At 37.3% G+C, this 22,058-nt stretch overlaps 2 protein-coding genes and 1 non-coding gene across 4 annotated transcripts; 1 reads left to right on the top strand and 2 right to left on the bottom strand.

The window, feature by feature from the left end:
- The first annotated feature begins 738 nt into the window (after nt 1–738).
- Nucleotides 739–7,270, top strand: LOC120104402. Of its 2 annotated transcripts, none has more exons than XM_039115465.1 (3): nt 739–1,028; nt 3,528–5,507; nt 6,309–7,270. In XM_039115465.1, exons 1-3 carry the CDS (start codon nt 948–950, stop codon nt 6,537–6,539), a joined length of 2,292 nt encoding a protein of 763 aa, XP_038971393.1. In that variant the 5' UTR covers nt 739–947; the 3' UTR covers nt 6,540–7,270. The 2 variants fall into 2 exon arrangements, with proteins under 2 accessions (XP_038971393.1, XP_038971394.1); XM_039115466.1 differs by lacking the exon at nt 739–1,028 and having other exon boundaries at nt 3,873–3,998; nt 4,159–5,507.
- A 648-nt stretch (nt 7,271–7,918) lies between these two features.
- TRNAC-GCA lies at nt 7,919–7,990 on the bottom strand. Its single transcript has one exon. It is a non-coding gene; the product is annotated as a tRNA-Cys (tRNA).
- A 1,764-nt stretch (nt 7,991–9,754) lies between these two features.
- On the bottom strand, nt 9,755–21,602 carry LOC103698531 (probable serine/threonine-protein kinase BSK3). The gene is made up of 12 exons (XM_017841135.3): nt 21,349–21,602; nt 21,021–21,170; nt 20,714–20,934; nt 20,134–20,269; nt 18,434–18,567; nt 18,238–18,343; nt 16,234–16,319; nt 15,003–15,191; nt 13,585–13,749; nt 12,590–12,703; nt 10,364–10,658; nt 9,755–10,234 (listed from the first exon to the last, which is right to left on the bottom strand). Exons 2-11 carry the CDS (start codon nt 21,097–21,099, stop codon nt 10,413–10,415), a joined length of 1,476 nt encoding a protein of 491 aa, XP_017696624.2. The 5' UTR covers nt 21,100–21,170; nt 21,349–21,602; the 3' UTR covers nt 9,755–10,234; nt 10,364–10,412.
- Nucleotides 21,603–22,058: the final 456 nt, after the last annotated feature.

Below are 22,058 nucleotides of genomic sequence, written 5' to 3'. Positions count from 1 at the left end.
TCCCCACGCCCGAAGAGATGGACGAGAGTCCAGGAGCATTCCTCTGGTGCTGGATTCAGCCTCAGAAGGTGCTTGTCAGCTAGACTCTTCCTCACGCTCTGCTGTGGCGCTGCATTGGGAAGGAGTACGTGCTGCCCCCACTTCTGTTGCTTGGCTAACCGGCCTGCCTCAACCTGTCCTCAAAACTCTTCGTATCCCATCTTAGCTTATGAGGATCTCCGCATCCTACTTTCATATTTTATTGACTTGTTTGGTTTGCATGGAAAAAATTTTTTATTAAATAATTTTTTCTGATTATATAATGCTTAAAAAATAATTTTGCATATTTAGTTGATATATAAAATAATATATTTTAAAATATGGTTGAGTATCTATTTTCTTAAAAAAAAATTATGCAAGATACCTATTTGTACCCTACTATATCATGAAGACTAAGGTTATATTTAGAAAAAAAAACTACTCTAATTCCCACCCAATAAAAAAAAAGTGACTTTCTATATTCCATATAATTTTTTAAATAAAATATAAAAATTTTATTTCCTTAAAAATTATTTTTATTTTTTTAAAAAAAATTAACTAAATATAATATTTTTTATTTTTTTATTGGCCATATTTTTTTCCTCCGCTTGTTATTTATGATTTCATATTGCTTTTTTTTTTAATCTTTTTCTAACTAAGGGGGAAATGCGAGGTAACACAAGCACTCGGGAGCAACGATTTCTAAGTTTTATAAAACAAGCAAGAAGAGAACCACAGTTCATTCGAAAATTTCAAAATATTAGCAGACGCTGAACTCGCATCAACCCTCCCTAGCGCCCCCCGCAAGCGGCCGTTCATCCCTAAACAGGCACTAATCTCGGACTTCTAGGAGTGTTGTGGATATTGATGTTGGCTTATTATTTATTCTTCCCCCCCAAAAAAAAAACACGACGGACTGCCGAATCCCGATGACGCTCAGCATCATCATGCTCGTTAGGAAAAAAAATCCTCCCTGGGCTTCTCTTCTCACCCTCTTCGTCGCGTGCAAGGTACCCTTCTTTGCCTTTGGCTTGCTTCCCGCTGGGTTTTCGGTGGATTTCACACAACAAAAGTTAGGATTTTGTTAGCCGTCGTCTTCCATTTCCATGATGCAATACTGCTTTCTTCATCACGAAAGGTGGCTCTTTTATGTCTCTTTATGGTCCCCCCGTCTCTTTTAGTTTGCTGGGAATGGGGACTTGGGGCCATTTAATCAGTATTAATGCTATCTTAGACTGGAATGCAAGTCTATATGATAGCTTCAGCCCCGATGTCCATTTTCAGTTTTGCATTTAAACTACTTTCTCAGTGAAAAGGGGGATGCTGCAAAATAATCGCTTTTTAAGATTTGTTGGCTTGTTTGCTTCCCATCTGGGTTTCGTTCCTGCACTGCATTCCGTTAGCTCCATTTTTGCCCAGCAATCTTTGAGAAGATCTGCTCTGGCTTCTGCGTTTCAATCATAGCAAATGGGTATCAGTTCGCTTGGATCCGGATTTAGTTCTATAGATTTGTTTAGTGAGTTTTCTTCTCTTTCTTCTTAGTTAGCTTAGTTTGTTCGAGGTGTAGATAAATCAGGGTTAGATATCATGCAATAGGATGTGAATACTGAAGCAAAGATCGAACTTTTGTTAATGGTAGGTAGGGAACTTGATTCGCATTTCATTCTAACTCATTTTTTTACCTTTGATGTGCTCTTGATATAGAATACAGAGGAGAGAGCACCATTAAGTTCTAGTTATGGCCTTGGCGAATATTAGTGACTGTTTTTGTGTTCATATTTCAAAGTAGCGTTGCTCTTTGAATATGTTCAGGTTATATCTTTGGTGTTTGATTTAGCTAATTATGTCTTCAATTAAGTTCGTTTTGCTTCGATAAAATTAACTTGCATTACTTAAGGGCAATGTGTAGATTTTATACTACGATGCAGACAACTGACCGTTAGGTAGTGTGTTAGACTGTCAGCGCATCCCTTTGCGTGTATTTCATGAATTTTTCACTGTCTATTCTTCTGATTTTGCATTTTAGCACCATTCATTTCATGCTCCTTAGCTTGCTGCCTGTAAGTCTCATTTACACTTTGAAATTTGAATAAATCTTTTCTTGGCAAGTAGTCGCATGTTATCTCTGGCCATTCAAAAAAATCCATATGTACTGCTTGCTTTGTTTTTCCCATTATTATAATTATTCTCTGGTTTCCATCTTCTTCAGTATGTAATTTTTGCTCTTTTATCAATGGATGGTGACTATCTTGTATTGTACGATTAAAACACAAATAAGTAGGCTTTTTAATAAATCCCTGAAAGTTTGCCAAATCTTGTTACAACTAGGTGATGTTTTTGCTGAAAGATAACATGAATAACAAATGAAATGCAAGATATTCTGCTTGCTTCCACTCAAATGAAATCTTTTTTCCCTTCAGGTTACAATTGATCAAGCCATGTTTATATTTTTGAGATGCAAACAGCAGGTATCAAGTTTTGTTTACTAAGTTTATTATTATTGATCAAGCCATGTGATCCAATCGGGAAGAAAGGAAGATTTTCTTCAACCCGCTCAAAAGAAAACTAGAAGAAGATGGAGGAATATCAAAAGTAGCGCTTGAGTCCCCCTTTTTTTAATTGATTCATTAAAAAAAGAGGTACATAGCCTCTATTTATAATGTGAGGTCTACCCTAACACAATTTGAGTCGGATTTCTCTTCTTAATCATAGGACTTTTTTTTCTAAAATAGATATTTCTAGTAGAAAAAAACTGAAACTCTCGAGGAAGTAGATTTCAACTTCTACATCAACTCTACCTTCTGCCGCTCCATCTTATTCTTATCGAATAGAGAGCTACCTCCGGTTAAAGTCTTACCAAAAAAAAAGGTTTAACTGGCCTGTTTCGGGGCCTAAATGATGAAATTTTGTCTCGATTCAACCTCGAGGTTGGCCCAAAGTTGTAGATCTCAAAAAGATATCTAATTTTAGAAAAAAAAATCATTCAATCGAGCATTGTATGACTAAGTTATGGCATCCGGAAGTTTGGCATGCGACTCGGCTTTTCGATATGGCGGATCTTGCTTCTGCACCCTGTTCAGCCCTGCTCGTAGTGGTCAAAGTGGTCACATTGAGTCTGAAGATCCTCCTGAATCACCATGTTGTATCGGGTCACAGTCCTTAAGTTTGGCAAGGACACATTTACCCTTATTTATAATTTCAACATCAGTTCTTTTTCTGATGACTTACATATTTCCTTCTCCTATATGCTTGGTAATAGAACATATGCCGGATATTTCTTCCATGCTTGACTTTTAGTGCCCATTCTTATGTTTTGAACGTCTAGCAAGGAAGAAATTGACTGTTACTATTCTCTTAGCTGAGCAAAAGCAGTCATGCATGTAATTATTGGTCAAATTTGAAAATTGCTTCAAAAATATCAAACAAATAAAATTTAAATCTTATGACATGATATATTCAGGGTGGATATTTTCCCCTTACATGACCTGGTTCACTTATGGTCATTGCAGGTCAGCACAAGCATGGGGCTAGATGTAGCTTTGGAATGTGAAAATTGCTGCCAAGCAGCATCGAGGCTTAAAATTGTTCATCCTTCTTCTGACAACAGTCCGAAAGAAGAGGAAAGTATAGAATGGAAAGCCTTGAGGAAGAAATATTACTTAAAAAACTTGAATGGTGACTTCTGCAAATTTAGCTGCAGTAACTCTCCTAGTTCTCATTGCAAAAGCATGCCTGCTAGGCCTGTGAGACGAAGTTTGAAAGACAATGACGTTTTTAAGAGGGGTTCTGTATATCAAAGCTCTAGGGAGATAAGAAGAATGAGAAAGTCAAGAGAGGGGAGAAGGAATGTAAAACTCACCCACAGTGGTAAAGGTTTTATATCCTTTGAGATTATTGATTCCTTGTCTCATATTTTCCAGAATGAAGCTAGTCACTGTCGGCAGGAAAAGATATCACCATGTGCTTCTCTAGATGCAAAGGTAAAATCAGCACCTACTGACACAAGCCTCTCAATTCAAACAAGGTCTATTGAACCTACTGATGTGCCCTTGTTACCCGAAGAGCACTCAAAAGTCAAAAGTTTATACCCAAGTTTTATCTCAGCAGAAAATAGTTCAGCATTCCCTTCTGCAAATGCAGGTCTTGAGCTATTTGGAAGAGGATTAGTTCAAAAGTCAAATTTAAAAGGCAATCAAAAAGTGCTTGGTGCTGAGAATGGCAATGAAGCCCTTCATGAGCAAGACATGGTAGACACCTTGACCAAGTCATTTTCAGCGAAGGTGGGAATATCTTATCCACCTTGTCAGTTAGAAAGAGATCTGTTCAGAGTCAGCACAAAAACTTGGCTTAACCCTCTCAAGAAGATGTTGAATCCTATCATGAAATCCAAATCTCAGCGAAATCCATCACTTCTGGAAAGAGAAGATACTGGTGTCAGAACAACTGATTCTGCTAACATGAGGAGAAATAGTATGTACTGCAAGTTTTTATCAAATGATTTTCTGAAGGCAACAGAGAAGTTGGAACCAATTGTGAGAGTGATTAAAAGAGACCAAGGGTCAGTTCCAAGTTCTTCGCCGGTTCATGTACAAGGTACTCTTAGATTGAATTATAAGCATGGTACTCCATATTTTGAATTCTCAACAAAAGTCCCAGATGATGCTCTTTCTGCAAAGGCATGGAAAACGGATAATGCATTTAATTGGGTCTACACCTTATACAGCTGTAAAAAGAGAGGTAATAACATTGGGTCAGGGAAAAAGGACAAGAAGGGAGAGTCTTTTCCGTTGATTGGCCAGATGCAAGTTTCTACTTATTTGTGCTTAGAAACGAGTTGCAATGCCACTTCCAATCAATCGACTGTGACAGAGTTTATTTTATATGACATTGCGCAGGCAAGAAGGAGTCTTGCAGTTGAAGAAAGATCTCAGTGTTCTTCCATTCAACCTTTGGACATTAGTGCTGGTGACTTGGTTGTAGGTGGTCCTTTAGAGGCAAATTGTTCAACAGAGCCAGCAAATTGCCAGTATCCTGTTAGACATGCTTTGAGCGAGTGTGACTATGATGCTTCATCTTTTTACCCCTGGGAACCTGCAGACTTGCATTCACACCTTGAAATTGCAGCTATTGTAATTCAGATTCCCTCAAATAAAAAGGAAAGCACCAAGAATGTGGAAATGAATGCAAACATCACAAGAGAACACCTGAACTTATCAAGTGTTTCGACCATTGATCAAATAAGAGGAACCATATCCAGCAGATGGAATCCTGCAAATGTGAAGGTGGTCACTCCAAGTGGCACACATGGGTTGGCAGCCACTGAAAAAGGTGGCCCTTCGTCATTACTTGATAGATGGAGATCTGGTGGAGGCTGTGATTGTGGTGGCTGGGATATGGCCTGTCCAATTTTTGTTTTTGGCAATTCAAGCGGTGTTGTGGCTGATTGTCCAACCATGGGAAGTCAACCCCCTATTGCATTATTTTGTCAGGTATATCCATGTGCATTTTTCTTTTATTTGATAAAATAAATTGGTTTAAGCATGCATACAGTTCTGTCCTCAAAGACTGAAAGCAAGTTAAAGACGATGAATGACTTTCAGTAATATGTGAATTGATCATCAGAAAATATATCGAGCTTCCATTAACTTTGCAATATGGAATCTATTAACTTTCCATACCCAAAAAGTTTCACCTAGATTGATCTAAAATGGCTAAAAATACCATGATAGTGATCAGGGAAGTAGACACATCAATTGGAATGGGATTCATTAGCAATTTTGTCAAAAAATAGTCTGTGGCCTCCAAGAGTACCTCTATCAATTACTCTCTGATGGTGGCTGATTAAAATGACTAGACATGATTTTTTACATATTTTGGCAGATAATATCATATGGGAACTGAAGATCGTATCAACTAAATCTACCACTACAATCTCAGATTGTGCGTCTCAAACCTACCTGATATATTACAATGATTTTGCTGTTCGATTCATCAGAATATTTTTTCCTTTAATATACATGGAATATCACTGGATGAATCTTTCTATCCTTTTGTTCTGATTTCTGGCATCATATAATTAGTTGGAGGGCAAAAGATATTAGAATTCTTTAAACCAAGTGTATCATGCATCGACTAAAGATATTAGTCAAATTATATCGCTTAATATCCTCTTAGCATTACAATTTGTTTTTATGGTGCAAATACCAGAACCATGCTCTTGTTTGGCTTCTCGGAACTTGTCATATCTTTGTATACATTACAATTTTCACTGTGTCAATTTTTTTTCACAGGGAAGAAAAGAAAAGATTTCTGCTTTGTCTATTAGCCCTGATGGGGGAGGACTCTATTCAGTCCATTTTCATGCACAACTGTCTGCTTTACAAGCATTCTCAATTTGCATTGCTCTATTGCACAGTTCAGTAACTTCTCCACCGGTCGATGAGCAGAGCAGGCAGAGGTTACATTCTGATTTGCTGAAGTTGCCACCCAGGGAGCAAGTGAGACACTTACAAAGGCAGTAAAAAACCAAAGAGAAATAAACTACAAAGAAGAGAGTCAAATAGGTCCACCATTGTTAGTTCCTAACCTGCACTTCTGTTTCAAGGGAAGGAGTACATATGGCGAGAGTGTGAAGAATACGATCAAACCGAATGCCAGGAACGTGGATCTAGAGCCACACCAACTTGCCAAAATCTGCTAAGAGTGGATATGGGACCTTGAATCTCATGGAGACGGTATAAATTTCAACTGGTTGTACCTGTCATCTGCACAGAAGTCTTGTGGTTGCACCCTGCCTTTGAATCCTGTGGATGGTCTACCTGGCTTGGACACAGGTAACAGGTACTGAAAGATGGCGCATGCGTCAAGACTCAAGTAGATGCATGTCAACATGGTTTGTTTAAAATGAGCGACATTAGCAAGATAAACTCCGGCATGGCCCTATGTGGTTTGGCGCAGTTCTGGCCTAACAATTGAAGAGGTTTGGCAAAGGTTTGGCCTACCATACAGCTTAGCTTACGATCTTGAAGAGGATTGCCCAAAAAAGTAAGTTACCGTGTAGATTATAATAATGAAGGCAGCTTAGCCCATATTGTTTATTATCTAGGAAGAGCCATGCATCTGCATTTTGTCGATTCATAATTGTTGCCTCACTTTGCTGGTTTGTTCTTCCAAAATATTTTATGCTGTGAATATGATGCTGTAATTGCACAATGGAGTTCAACCCAGCAGCTTTCAAAGACTCTTTTATCAACTTGCGCAACTCTATTCATTCTAGTTTCTGATTCAATTAACATATCACACAGGTTTCATGGTAAGATTTTTAAGAAATAAATGAAGAGTTGATTTCTACCAATAAGTTCACGAGAAATGTGTTTGCTTGCTGTAATGTTTTTATGATAACATGGGAATGTATCTATATGCCTTCATTTGTCACAAAAGGCCTTTGGTCACAGGGATTCAACTCACGGGAGATTAGGAAGTTGTTAGACCCTGAATTTGAAAGGACTCAGCTGGAGTCCCAGGACTACCAAAAGAAGTCTCGGTGACTGGAGTTTTCCTTTCCCCTGGTTTATGCGAGAACTTGAATGTAAGTTTTTTTTTTTCTCTTGGTGCAAGTGAGACATGAATTTTGGTAATTTAATTCAAAAGAACGGTTACCTTAGAAATAATAAAAAATAGAAAAATGGTTTTGTAAGTTAAAAATTAAACAAATAGAAAAAATAAATAAAGAACGGTTCTATAAGCTAAAAAGTTTTAAAAATAGAGATAATTAAAAAAGAATGGTGGTTTTGTAAGTTAAAATGATATTTTGTACATTAAAAATTAAAAATAGTAAAATGGTTTTTTGTAAGTTAAAAAGAAGATTAAAATATAAAAATAAAAAAAATAAAAAATAGCGAGGGCCCTACCGGGTTCGAACCGGTGACCTCTTGATCTGCAGTCAAATGCTCTACCACTGAGCTAAGGACCCGGTCTAGTGCATCAATTTTCTATGAGCATTTTCAGGTTATCAGTGCACTTTATAGTCATCCGCAAAATTCTCTACTTCACAACCTAATTCAGATGGATAAACCCGGGCGGGTTTGGGGTGTCAACCCTCGTTCCAACCCCAGAAACTCTATCCTGATTTCGCAGTCTTTGGCTGAGATGGAGAGGGCTGGGTATATGATAATGGGATGAAGTTAGAGCTCCTCTCTAGTCTTATTATTATTTTATTTTATTTTATTTTATAAAAAAATCTCATATGTCGTGCATCTACTTTGTCCCTACTTGACCAAACCAATAAGTCCCATAGGAAATCAATAGTCTACAAATAATTAGTTGCATCAAATATAATATTTTTTTTATTTCCGAGACAAAAAAGAAGGAGAAAGTAATATCAAATTATCACCTTCATTTGTGAATCAGTTGGTTGTCTTAGAATTGCTCCTTATATATAGTCCCATCAGTTGTCCAGTTGTGTGACATTTTGTTCACCTAGCATTTTCCAACCCGTCGATAAAGAACAGGCCAGTTTCAGAAACAAGCTTAGGTCTACACCTAAGCGCAGTAAGTATTGCGAAAAAGGGCTTAATAAAAATTATAGACTAGATTTTAATTGCTAGACCAACAGGTGGAAAGCAAGTTAGTAAAAGATTCAGGGAAACACCTTTCTCAATTCAATCCAATGGTGGCGTATTGTCAGTAATCGCTTAAATAATAAATCTAAAATGATATCGGTCTCCTTTCATATCTCTAAAAGGAAGAAAAAAGCAGCAGCATCTCTTAAAATTTATCCAAGCAAAGCTGTAGAAGACAAGATTTCAATCTCCTTCACCTTGAGAGCAAGATTTGTTTTATGTCTGTAAAAAATTAAAAAAAACCTCTATAAGTTTTCACATGAAGTGGGTTCGCCTAAGTTTGATGGCTAGAGATATCGCTTGCCAAATATCTGGGTCTGAATCAACTACCAAAAAGAATATATGGCTCTAAATCATTGGATGGATATCGATTGCTTGAATATCTTTAGGGATACATTAGAGTAATTCCCGTTGGAGGGAGTGAGAGACCACACCAAGGCAACAGTAGAAGGCAGTCTTCTTGCACCGTGGCCTCTCTCACCTATAATGCAGGATCTGATTTTTAACATGATAGCAGGATCACGCAAGAAGCTATTTGTATACTTTTTTTAAGTAGATGTTTAATTATTACCGTACTTCTTCCTTTTAGAACCAAATGAATAGAGGATCGATTTGATTTAATCGACTCTTTGTTGTTCGACTGCTCTCTCATTTCATACTATTGCAGGATCAGAAGAGAAACCGTAAACTCCTAATACGGGCTTCACGCTTACTGGAGGCAGTTGATACAGCCCTGTTACAGAGTTTACGTCCGCATCACCATTCCATTCAGGTCTTGAAGCCTTGAGAAAACAGCAATAGCGCTGTTTTAAGCCTACCATACATGGTAATAATGAACTTGGGAACCACAAATGCAAAAAGATCATCTGTACAAAAAACGGGACATCGCCGCTAAAAAGAAGAAAAAGATCGGTCCCATGTAACATTTACATTATGATGGGATGTCGCGTGTACGTGGAATGCAGGGAAATTCTGTTTCCATGGGCCCTAGCATTTGAACATAAAGCTGTTCCAATGTCCACTAGAAAGGCAACTGAATATTTTCCAGTTTCAAGCAATTCCCACTTTAAGGCCCATAAAGAAAAAGGAACTCGTAGTCCAATGCAAACGACATAAGAACCACCATCAAAGAATCTCCACATCACTACACGTTAAACTCACTCCAAGATACATAAGCTTTCAGCAAATGTTCTTCCAGAAGGAAACCAACAATCCTCAGGAAAAAAAAAACAATAAGGACCCACAGATGACAAAAAGAAACGCATTGACAAATTTAGATCATTCCACTGCTGTACACTGTTACATGCCTACCAGCAAGATGGACATTTACAACACACGACCTTGTAAAACAACAGTACAATACCTAAAACTAGGGATCAAGGATCAAGCTTTCCCATTTTCCTTGGCAGACTTATTATTAGTTTGCAATTTCTTTCGGGGACACTATGCCGGTCGTTGCTTCCATATATACATAAATGATACATATGGAGAGGAGAGGTGTACAACAACAGGGGGTCATGCAGCATGCCAGCCACATGTTAATGAAAAAAAACTGCTTCAATATCCAAAGATTGTTGCCGTGTATGTGCCTAAACCTGAAACAGGAAGCCCCTTAAAAATCATTCAATCAACTGCCTATCATTGGTATTCATACACATTTGCAGAAAATTGAAGTTGGATATATCCTTTATTTCAAAATTCAATATTTCTACAGGGGACAATACCTGAAAAGTTGGGCCTTCATCAACCAATTATCATTTAATTAGCTTGTCTTTAATGCCCCCCGTTCTTCTTTGTTTCTAGGGATGACCCATCTTTCAGTGCTTCTCTAGCTTCATTTTCCATTCCGAGGGCAAAAAGGGCAGCAGCCTGAAGATAAAATGCAGTCGGCCAAGTTGGAGATATGACCAGCGCCTGCGTCGCATCATTAAGAGCTTGCTGTGGCATGTCACTCATCAGGTATGACAAGCAGCGGCGCGCAAAAATTGTCGGAGAAACCATAGTTCCAACATCAGTGAACTGCACGTCATAAAAAAAAAATTCAGTAACATAGGCTTGCATATCTATTATACCAAGAAATAAAGCATCATTCAGTTCTATACGATGTACAGTAAATTATCAAAAAAATTGTAATGAAAACAATAAATTTATGAGGTTCCCCAGAAAACTGAGTCTCTAAGCAACCTAGTTATAAAATGCTCACTTGACAATAACCATGAAATGATGAATCAAAAAAAAGATATTATCCAATTTCATAATTCAAAATTTTCACCAAATGCCAGAAGCAAAATTCACAAGTTAAAAAAAAAAAAAAAACAATGAAAACTTAGAGACGTCAGCATGTTGAATAAGCAGATACCAACATCATTTGGATATTTGCATCCCACTCCAACTATAAGGATTAATGATCAGATTGCATACTGTCTTACCCGCTAAATGATATGTACTCGGAAACTCTCAACTATAAATTGCAGATACTAACTTTATCATAATTTGCAACTCAATTCCTAGCACACTGATTCCTGAAACTAATAAAATGTCTTATATAGGAAAGATGAGGAAATTATTCTCACTGAACATCTAATGTGGACTAGGATATGATTCTCTATCAAAGAAGAAGTTCATCAGCATTGATGCATGTAATTCTAAATGGATTCCATGCAACTCTTGTGCAATTTCTCCTCTTAACTTTTTGTGTAGTGGTTGCTACTTCAGAAATGAACTAAGTTCTGTTTTGTTTAACTAAAAGCTACTAAAATTGACTTTAAACAACTCAGGCTCAACAACCAAACAATCAAAATAAAAGTTACAGTTTCCTGTCACCTGCTCCAATTATGAACATGTGCCACATGCCAGTTCAAAGAAAATCTGATTAATATAAAGGATTACACCATAAATAAACAGTTTGATGAAGGTCCTTCATTTAGCCTGAGCATCAGTTACAGAGCATCACAAAACCACTGCAGAGATTTTTCATATCATGCATAAAGATAAAAGATAAGCCATAACCCATCTATACAGTTTTGTTATTGATGTATTATTGAACAATAATTACAATTTAGAACAATGGCAACTAATATAAGTATGAGAAGTAGAGGGAAGCCAATTAACAAAAAAAATTAAGGCAATGTAATATGTGCTAGAATTTCTTGATTTCCTGTCCACCTTCACACCTTACGGCCCAAGTAATAGTATATGATTTTACCTGTCATTTTCAACTCTTTTCTTATGGTCAAGTCATTTCTAATTACAAGACAGAAAAAAGTTGCAGAAAAGTGGGCTGGTCACAAAGGAAAAAAAAATGATAATGCTGAAGTCCTTGGTATTTTATTTCATCAAATGATATAAATGCTAAATGCAGGTCTACAACATTTCGGTTGAACAAAAGTTCAGATCTTGATGTGTTGAGTTTTGTCGATTAACTAGACCATAAGTGAGTGATATAAAATGATTCAATTAGCAGATGAAGGTTCTGAAAGTTTATGGTAAATTTTATGGTGAAGATCATCCTCGGCCACAAAATCTCCTCACAATATTGGTAATTGAGAACTGCTCTAGGTCTTTTTTCATGAAAAACTAGGGGATTGAAGTTCTCCTAATTATAACTCATTTAATCATTGGCGTGATTGAACATCACAACAAGAAAAGCAGTACATCAAATTACAATAAGAGGTATCTAATTCGGTCCTCAAAAGAAATATATAGCTACAGATTTTATAACTTCCGTTTATTCATTTTTTTCTATAAATAAATATTGTTGAAGAATGGGAATAGTAACATTATGAGCAAAATTAAAGAAAGGACCTTGCCATTATCAATGACGAACATTTTTAGCATTCAGTCATGACTACATATGGTATCAAATATGTAAACATTTGTATATCAAGAAAATTTCTAAAAATGTACTGAAACGGTCAAAACTAACAAACAATTAGTAAACGAAAAGTAACCTGGGTGTAGCATTCAATTGCTGTATTAAAATCTTTATGCCGAAAAGCAGCATCACCCTTCTTCTTTGAGTTCAATGTTTCTTGCATTTGATTGGTCCACATTTGAAATGAGAGCTGAAAAACAAAGAAAAAAAGGAAAAAGATTAAGAAAACATAAATTTAACAGACAAATTATCAGACGATAGAACAGATTAAATTGCAAGAGATGGTTGGAACATCTATGACAGTGAAATATCAGAAAAGAAAAATGTATCTATGCTTACACCAAAAGCTGTAACTTGGTAATCAAATAGCTCATGCAACAATGGATCATTTATTTTTATCTATTCTGCCAGAAGCCCATCAACAAGATAAAAATCCCGTGCCCGGTAGTGCCACAAATTCTACTTAGGATAAAACTCTAGGCTTTAATACACTCTTGCATTCTGCCATATGAATAGATTTTGATGGTCAGAGAGCCGCATATTTGTCAAGCATCACAAAAAACAGTAGACAACAACATAATTACAATCATGTAAAATCAGGCCTCATCTGTTTTTTCATCTTAAGCCTGGCACCAGGAGAAACCATATCTCGTAAAAACCGAGTTTGCAATTGGAAAGCTATAATATAGCATACAAAGGGGTAGAAACACTAATCAGAGTTATTAAACAGGTGGCTGAAGACTTGCATCCTGTTCTCTGAATCTCAGACAATAGGGAAGAAGCAATTTTTGGGGGAAAAGGTTGTAGTAATCTAGTCTCCAGAACCATTCCATCTCTTTCATAGCAGGTTAAATCCTGAAGGAGCATCAATCAATATAATATCATCATTTGTTCCCACTCCCTCTTTTTGGAAGTCATTGCAGCTACTAAAGATGAAATTATTTGCATGAACACATACAAATATTGGCATGTGAATAGTAACATACATGCAAACCAAAACAAATTAATTTTATACACAAATGAGTTAACATATATAATGGGAAAGTGAAAATGGAAGTCTCATACACCAACCTCATTTGCCGTTCCCTCGTCATCTTTATACCCAATCTTTTCTAGGATTTCATGTATGGCAGTCAAATCCATTCTGGAGCAAGCTTCACCAAGTGGGGAAAGAGAGAGCGCCTCTAATGAGGATGTACCACCACGCGGCATGTCCATCAAGACATAAGAAGGAACCTGGATAGAAAATCTTGCAAATATGCATCATGATTTAAATAAGGAAATAAATCACTAATGCATTCTTGACCCTCCGAAAGCTCACAGGCCAGTGTAAGCATGAAGATTCACTTGGGTATATGTAGAATGAGCCATTTAAGATTACAAGCTTAAGCTCCATTAACATATAAATTGCCAGTACAACATGTACAGTTGTTAGTAGAACATGTATTTGCGCATGGAAACAGGAGCATTGGAAGTTTTACAAATGATAGTGAGTTAAGCAGCATCCTTGGACTTTATCTAGAATTCCAGATGGATAAAGATGACAAAGGGTGTCTTGGTCACTTAACCAGTAAAAGATTTACATTTACAATTTTTTTGGTGAAAAAAGTTGATTGTCACCACATCATCAAATCTTAAACTCGGTACAAGAAATAGCAAAAAAAACTTCAAGGCTCCAAGATACGAACATAAAGCATTGCGTATAAAGAAAGTTAATCATTTTCAATTAGGAGATAATTGTTGGCAGTTCTTAATATACAAAGAAAAATAAAGTCGTATGTTGCACAAGCACGGATAATGTTACTGTAACCACACTGTACCAAGAGATGGACTACAATGTCAATATCAGAAGGGATTTCATTTTTTTTTTATTTTGTCATGTGCAAATGTGAAATTACACCAACCAGTGAATGCGAATAAACAGGTGCTTCTAAAAAGCACCAAAACAAACAGGAATACACAACGAATTAATGCTATTCCTCACTGCTTAAGCCAACATGAATAAATCAGCACAATCGGAACTCTTCAAACTTATGTATAAGCAGACAAGTCAACAATTAGAATATAACAATTAGAAGCCGTCATTTGGCGAGGCTTTACTACTTTAAACACATAGAACACCATCATTTTGAGGTTTCAATTTAACAGACGATGATTAAGATTTTTTCATTGAGCCAAGAAGTAAAGACTCTTGCATGCTCAAGGAACTCCTGAATAAACAACAGGTTATTATTCCAGGCAGAAATGCACACTGACAATGAACTTAACTCAGTATAACATGCATAAGTTGTAATTTTAGCATGACTCTGAACTGCAGAATCACATCGAGACTAAATATTAAAAAGACAAAGTTCATTGTAACAGTTCCATTCCACTGCACTAAACAGTAATATGAGTACAAAAGAAGAAATATGCCAGGATGATTCCATGGATAGAGAGAGAGAGAGAGAGAGAGAGAGAGAGAGAGAGAATGGATTTGATGAACTCACCTCAGTCTCCTTTTGCAGCGGAGTCAATGCAAGAAGCAACGACTTCACATTAGGTCTCTCTCGTTGCTCATACTGCAAACATCTTGAAGCTAGACGTACTAATTCAGTCCCATCCTCATTTGAAAATTGTCCTTCCAAACATGAGTCTGTTAGCATGTTGAAGTTACGATCTCGTATCATGTCAAGAGCCTGCCAAGAAGTACTGGAAGCAATTAGATTCAGCATGATACACTGACGCAGGCACATGAATTCTAAGAAAAAACCAACTGCAGAGTACATGATGTCAAAGGAAAGTATCAGCACGTTATTTCTACCAATGAGAGAAAATGTCTCACTAATCATCTTTCAAATGAACCAATCAATATATGCCCGCTCCAAAAAGCCTGAAAGATCAACTTGTGCATTTCTTGTTAATTTAACATGATCTGATTTGATTTGAGAAGATTTCTTAGTTCCATATTAGTCATGACTAATGAGAACAACAAAGCTTAAACTAAAATCATCATATAACAGAATCTAGCACAGAAAAACCTAGCAGCTAAACTGTGAATATTGGCATCATGTTTAGGCCTATTAAACTAAGATTGTATTGCCTAAGGCAATATTTTTCATACGAACTGTGAATCATTTCTATGTACAGCATTACTTATTATGCATAAATGATAGTTAATAATATAAAATAATTAATCACTCATTGTTCAGAACACCCAACCCACACACTTTTGCATTGACATGCAAACTCCACCCCTTCAAAAATCTCTCCACACAAACATACGTTCATTTATATATACATATAAATATATGTATATCATGTTCTCCCTTTCATTCTATTCCACCTTCCTATATAAAAACAGCTTTCTCAACCTCCTCAGCCGTAATTCTCTATCAAGATGGTTATTCCAGCTTGTTCACCTGTCAAGTCCAGTTTCGTGAGAGTCAGTCTTAAAGTGCTTAACAACATTATAACCAGATCTGCAGTAGCTCTTAGACACTTCCATCATAAATCTCAATGACCTGATATTATGGCTTCCTCTCCTTTTATTAGTTATTTTTAAGTGAAGGCAGTGTTACTGAAACTTTGCCCACACACTCAACCGTAGACTCCATGTTCCAATTAACAAACTCTGCTTATTCTGCAAAACAAAAGTAAAAGGAGAGGAGGGGGGAGAGCATGGTAAAGTTGCCATGTTTAGCAGAAGTATGGAAGGTAGATCAAAAAAATACTACTTACATGACTAGGAGGGATATGCTTTCCGCTAAGAACATCAAGCAACAACGTGCCAAAGCTATATATGACACTTTCTGGTGTAACTCTTCCTGCAAAGTCAATGAGAAGAAAATAGATAATATAAACAATTGGTGGATTTATCAAAACTTACTCAACTTATCCACAAATTCACAATTTATAAACAAATTAAACTGAATGCAGATTCAACTACATAAACAAGGGTTTTTTCCAACGAAAATAGTCAAAACATCAATCATACTATATCTTCAGTACAACATAAGTCACAAATGTGAAAAAATCACATAAATTTCATGAAGGAACAATTGCATTATAACTTTAATCTCATTCTCCAATAAAACATTTCAACTCATTTCAGACATTTAGCCGAATCACAAACAACATTAAACACCACTCATAAAGTAAGCATCAGGCCTTCCATATGGATGATGCTAATTAGTGTCCTTTTGCTGTATCACAAGAGAAACTACTTAACATTTCTTTGAGTAATGTTTATGGTTGCAATCATCAAAAATACGAAAACTATACAATACATAATAGCCAAAAAGAAGTTATTATGAACACATTTTGATGTAGCAACAACTCAGATTTACCCAGATAAGAAGTCATGAATCATATAATGAAAAAGTAAAAGTAGCCACTGCAGATTAGATTCAGTGAATGTCCTCCCAGCAAATATTTGACCGAACTATAAACACCAAGCACAATGACTGAAACTGCAAGACTCCATGATTATGCAATTTTTCTTTATACTACTAGATAACACTAAATGGACATGTAACTCTTCAAATATGAGAAGACAATTTAGTTAAACATAAAATTGTGGATAATTGTATACCATAAAGACAATACAAATTGCAATGATATTTATGAACCTTCTTTCTCTCATCTTCTACCTTCATCTTGTGTGCATGAACCACTTTTACTGCCAAAATCCAATATTGATCTCTTTACTTTGTATTTTTATATTTACTTGTCCCAAAGTCTTGACGACATAAGGCAAACACATAACATTCTAATTGTGTGATTCCACTTCATCCAACATTTCTTGATCCAAAGGTCCCCCTCAATTTCCCTATAACTTAATGCATTGGAGCTGAGAAAATAAAAGAAACCAAAGTAGGTATCATAACACTGATTAAATTAATTACTTCTCCAAATACAGTCACTTAAAATTGTTATTGCAAACTTTCAAGTAATTAAATTAATTAAGAATCATAATCCTCCGCAAGTCTGCATCATTTCAAATAAACTACAATTTCAACTTAATAGTCAAACTTCTTTAGCCTCGTTACCTCGTTGTAGCCATACATGTCCTCCACAATCTACAAACTAATGCTGTCTTCTTGACTGCCAATTGTAGCCACATCATTGTCAACTAGAAGGGATAGATTTAAGTGAGTGCTTAGTGCAGGTTCACTACCACAAAAACTTTTAAACTCATCAAAATTAATTCAAGTATTTGCCATGCTGCCCATAGATGTTCTGATACAAACAATGTGTTTGTTTAGCCATTTATTCCTTGCTCAACAAAGTATTTGTGTTGGTATTCTCTTATAGGCTATATACAAGCCAAAAAAATAATAATAACCATAAATAAAATGTGCCGACTTTCTGCTCTCTTTAGAATTGATTAACTGCCTAGGCAACAAAGAGGTCTCAACAATTGACCTTTGCAGAAAAGCACGTCATCCAAAAGAGCCTTTCTATTTCCTCATCAGCAGCAGTCATTTCAGTCTTCTGAGTAATGATATCAACTGTCAAATAATGTAGATAGTGGAAAATTTTGTCTTTTACATTGGCACGAAGCACCAACATTGCAAAAGTCAACAGTCTGGTAGCATAGTGGTCTACCCGATATCTAAGCTCAAGATGACTTAATCAGTCCAAATCCCAGAAAGGATCAAACACAAAACATTCTTAGACAAAAGTAATACATTAGCCACATGAACATGCCCTCTTGTTGTACAAAAATTCAAGCATACATACCAGTTCTTAAATACTCAGGAGGTGTAAATGCCAAGTTTGTGCTATAACTTTTGCCATCACGACTGTTCTTCATCAAACCAAAACATGAAAGCCTAGGATTACAATCCTGCAGAACACTAATCCACAGTGAGAGATACAAACTACAAGTGCAGGAAGAAATTGATAGCATAAAACCAATAAATGGCTACATACTCACATCATCAAATAAAACTCTATAGGCATTAAGATCATGATAGAGAGCACGCCCCTTACTAGTGCAATATTCCAAGGCTTCAGCTAGATAGAGTACCACTCTCAATCGCATTGGCCATTTCATGGGTTGTGTTTCCCCTATAAAATGAAAGAGATAAAAGGATCATATTCAAATTAATGAAATGTTGAATTTTACATGGCAGAGAAAGAGCAGTGAAGCATATGAATATCACTAACATTACAAGAAAAAGAAGAAAAAAAATAAGGAAAACATAATGGATATAGAAAGGCAAGACATGTTTAGAAGTTATTGAAATTCTAGTGGAAAGGCCAAGCTTAAGAAATGAACTGATATTGAGACATACAAATACTGAATGACTTAGGAACAGTACAAGCTGTAATAATAGCAAGATGATATACAAGGGCTTTGTTGAACAGTGTTGAAGTCATTAAGAATGAGGAGATAGTTGGGTGGAGAGTTGTGCTTTATTGTTGAGGTGTTGAAAAACAAGGATTGTGTATCAGAGATAGGGAAGGTTTGGTGATGCAGTGATGCATTTTGTTCAGTTCTTAGCAAATCAAGCCCGGCCCACCTAGCCAGACTTGCCCAGTCTGATTTTTGGCGGGCTTGAGCAGCATTGCTGGCCCCACAGGCTGACTTGGGCTCAAATATCTAGGCACAGCCAGGTTTCAGGGTAGGGCTGGGATCAGTAGAAATAAATAATCCCGGCCCGACATACTTATTATTAGATTAGTATTTTCCTATCCCAGCTTTCAGCTAATTAGAGTGAGGTGGAGAAATTCGACCCAGACATTGATACTCCACTCTCTATCTCTCTCCCCCCAACTAACCATTGACGGCTATCGCCAACTTCTTGCAGCTACCTCCAGCTGCCACCACCATCAACTATTGGCATCATTGCCTTTGGATCTAGGGCATGGAGGTCAGGTCAGGTCAGGTTTAGGCCTACCAATCTTTCATTTGGCTAGGCTTGGGCTCGGAACTAGTGGCTCAAGGGTGAGCTAAGCTCAGGCCTAGATAATTCATGTTAATATCGAGCCACGACCTAGCGCAATCTATGCAAAGGTTCAATTGTGACCATATGGGATTAAGAAGATTTTGTGGGACATTCTGATCTCATTTGGTCCCAAAATGAAACAAAAAGATAGTTTCATCAAGACATGGTAGCATTATGGGAAGTGGGAGAGATGGAGGAAGGGAAAAAAGGGCATCCCGGTGCATGATATTTTTGCCACCGAGGAGTCTAGGTAGGGTCATATGTACACTGCCTTACTCCAAAATGCAAAGAGACTATTTTTATGTTTTGAAATCGTAACACCTAGGTCTCAATAGACAATCTTACCATTGTGCCAAGACCCACAACGGGACAATGCAATTTTAAAGGTCTCAATAGAGATTGCAATTAGCTTGCTTCGTTTGAAAACATAAGTCTTGGTTCAATAATAGCAGCATCCATTGTTAAAATTTTTGAATTTCAAAGTTCTATAGTTTGCACAAAATAATGTTAGTCCTTTTAAATAGGGACAATGCAAGTGTAGCATTGATTTCAAAAAAATTTTATTCCCCACCTTCCATATTCAAACAAAAGAAAAGCATTCTTGATTAGTAAATAAAACTTCGAACAATAAAAACAGCAACAATACACACACAAAGTAAGGTTGTGGCAGCCACCAGGAACTTACAATGAAAAAGATGTTTTGCAAGTGTGTCGTTGGGCATAAATTCTGCCACAAGCAGCCTCTCATCACCTTCACAACAACAGCCAAGCAAATTTGCCAATCTATCGTTTCGAAGATGACCTACAGCTTTTGCTTCTTCCTAAAGTGAAAAAAAAAATGCCGTCAAAATTGGTCATGAAGCACTCCACTCTGTTCCTTGAGTTGATGGAACCATCATAATAAGTTATGCATAAATTTATTCCTCGACAAAACAGCTCTGTGGCCATTTTATGTAATCAATTATTACAGTGGTGTTACTATTATTACCCGACTTCCGCTTTATGAGTCTCATCTCCGCAGCATGCATCTAAGAATACCATATTTTCTGCCTTGTCATGCTCTCATCTCCATGGAGCAAGGATAACATAACTCCAAAGAAATACCTCAATGTAATCCATCCATATCTCTTTCAAATCCATTACATGCTGATATAACATAAACTTAAACTTTGCCTAGCTTTTACTCCTACGTTAGTTTCAAGAAAAAGGAAAACAAGGGATGGAAATTTATGTCCGGAACATAATAACGGTGAGAATTTCAGTACCAAGAACTGTCGAGGATCAGGCCATGCCGACCTATTGAACCTCTTCACTGCAATCCTCCTCTGAGCGTCCAGCTTCCCCTTGTAAACAACATTCGGGGCCTTCTCCCCGTGCTCCGACACGATGTTCTCCACTGCAAAACCAGACGTGGCCAACCTAAGCTGCTCAAAAGAGAACTCCTGGAAGGGGGGCAGGTCATATGCGTCCCCCTTCTCCTCGATCTCTGCAGCAAAACGAACACCACCATCACCACCCACAACTGACTCTCTGAAACAAGATTTCGAATTCAAATCAGGCATGTAAACTCACCAACATCGGGAGCTTCAAGAACGGTCCCCTTGTACTGAGAACCCCAACAGCACGTCAACTTAGAGACTCGAGAACCCATTCCAGGTTCTGTATAAAGACAATCAAGAATACGAATCCACTCACAAGAACATCATCACTAGCTGCAGCGAACTGGAATTCAAAAAAAAAAACCCCACTCAGTCCACCAAATTTCAACAGTTCGAAGCGAATTTCATCTCATTTCGAAACCAAATCTTGGAATCAAATACACCAATTCAAGAAACACCAAGTAAAAAAGTCGCTCTACTCGTCCGGATCTGAGATTGATGAAAGTAGGGAAAGAAACTACCTAAATCCACTGCTGCTGTTCGATTGAACCGCATCGGAGCAAAGAATCGATCCCCAGCTATTAGATCTGGATCGACAAAACCGGAGACAACCCTCGATCGAAGACCTACCGACCCAACCAAATCGAAGTCCTTGGAGCGCTGCCCGATTCAAAGCCGCGTAAGGGGAGGGCACGAGGAAGGGAGAGAGAGAGAGAGAGAGAGAGAGAGAGAGAGATCCGATCTCGTCTTCGAGTTATTCTGGAAAACATAATTATTATAATTATTATTTTAAAAAAATTTAATACCGACATGCCGTCCTTCCAGAGCTTAAAATTATGAATAACGATTATTCTATTGGTAGCCTTTAAAAAAAAAAAACTTTTTTTCCTGGTATTCCACCGCCGTAGTATAATTTCTACTGCAAAAAAAAATAAAAAGAATAATACGGCCGCTTAAAAACGCGTCTCGGTGGACTGGGAGTCACCTGTCCGATTCGTAGGTTTCCGCCCGCCCCTCCGCCGCCGCAACTGCATCGCCACCGTTGGATGAATCAACGAAACGGTCGGGCGCGTCTGTTGGCCGTCGGATCGGTGGACTCAGCCTTCCCTCCCGGCCCGGCACTGCTGCGGTTGCTCCCGCCACCAACCAACCTGAACTTGGTCTGTTCTGAGGTCAAGTGGAGATGAATTATGGAGAATTGGGGACCTTAGTGTGTGGCTGGTCCAGCTAC

This window comes from Phoenix dactylifera, chromosome 18 (genome assembly GCF_009389715.1).
Source record: "Phoenix dactylifera cultivar Barhee BC4 chromosome 18, palm_55x_up_171113_PBpolish2nd_filt_p, whole genome shotgun sequence".
Lineage (NCBI taxonomy): Eukaryota > Viridiplantae > Streptophyta > Magnoliopsida > Arecales > Arecaceae > Phoenix > Phoenix dactylifera.
The sequence above is the reverse complement of the archived record's forward strand: the minus strand, read 5'-3'. Positions and strand labels throughout refer to the sequence as shown.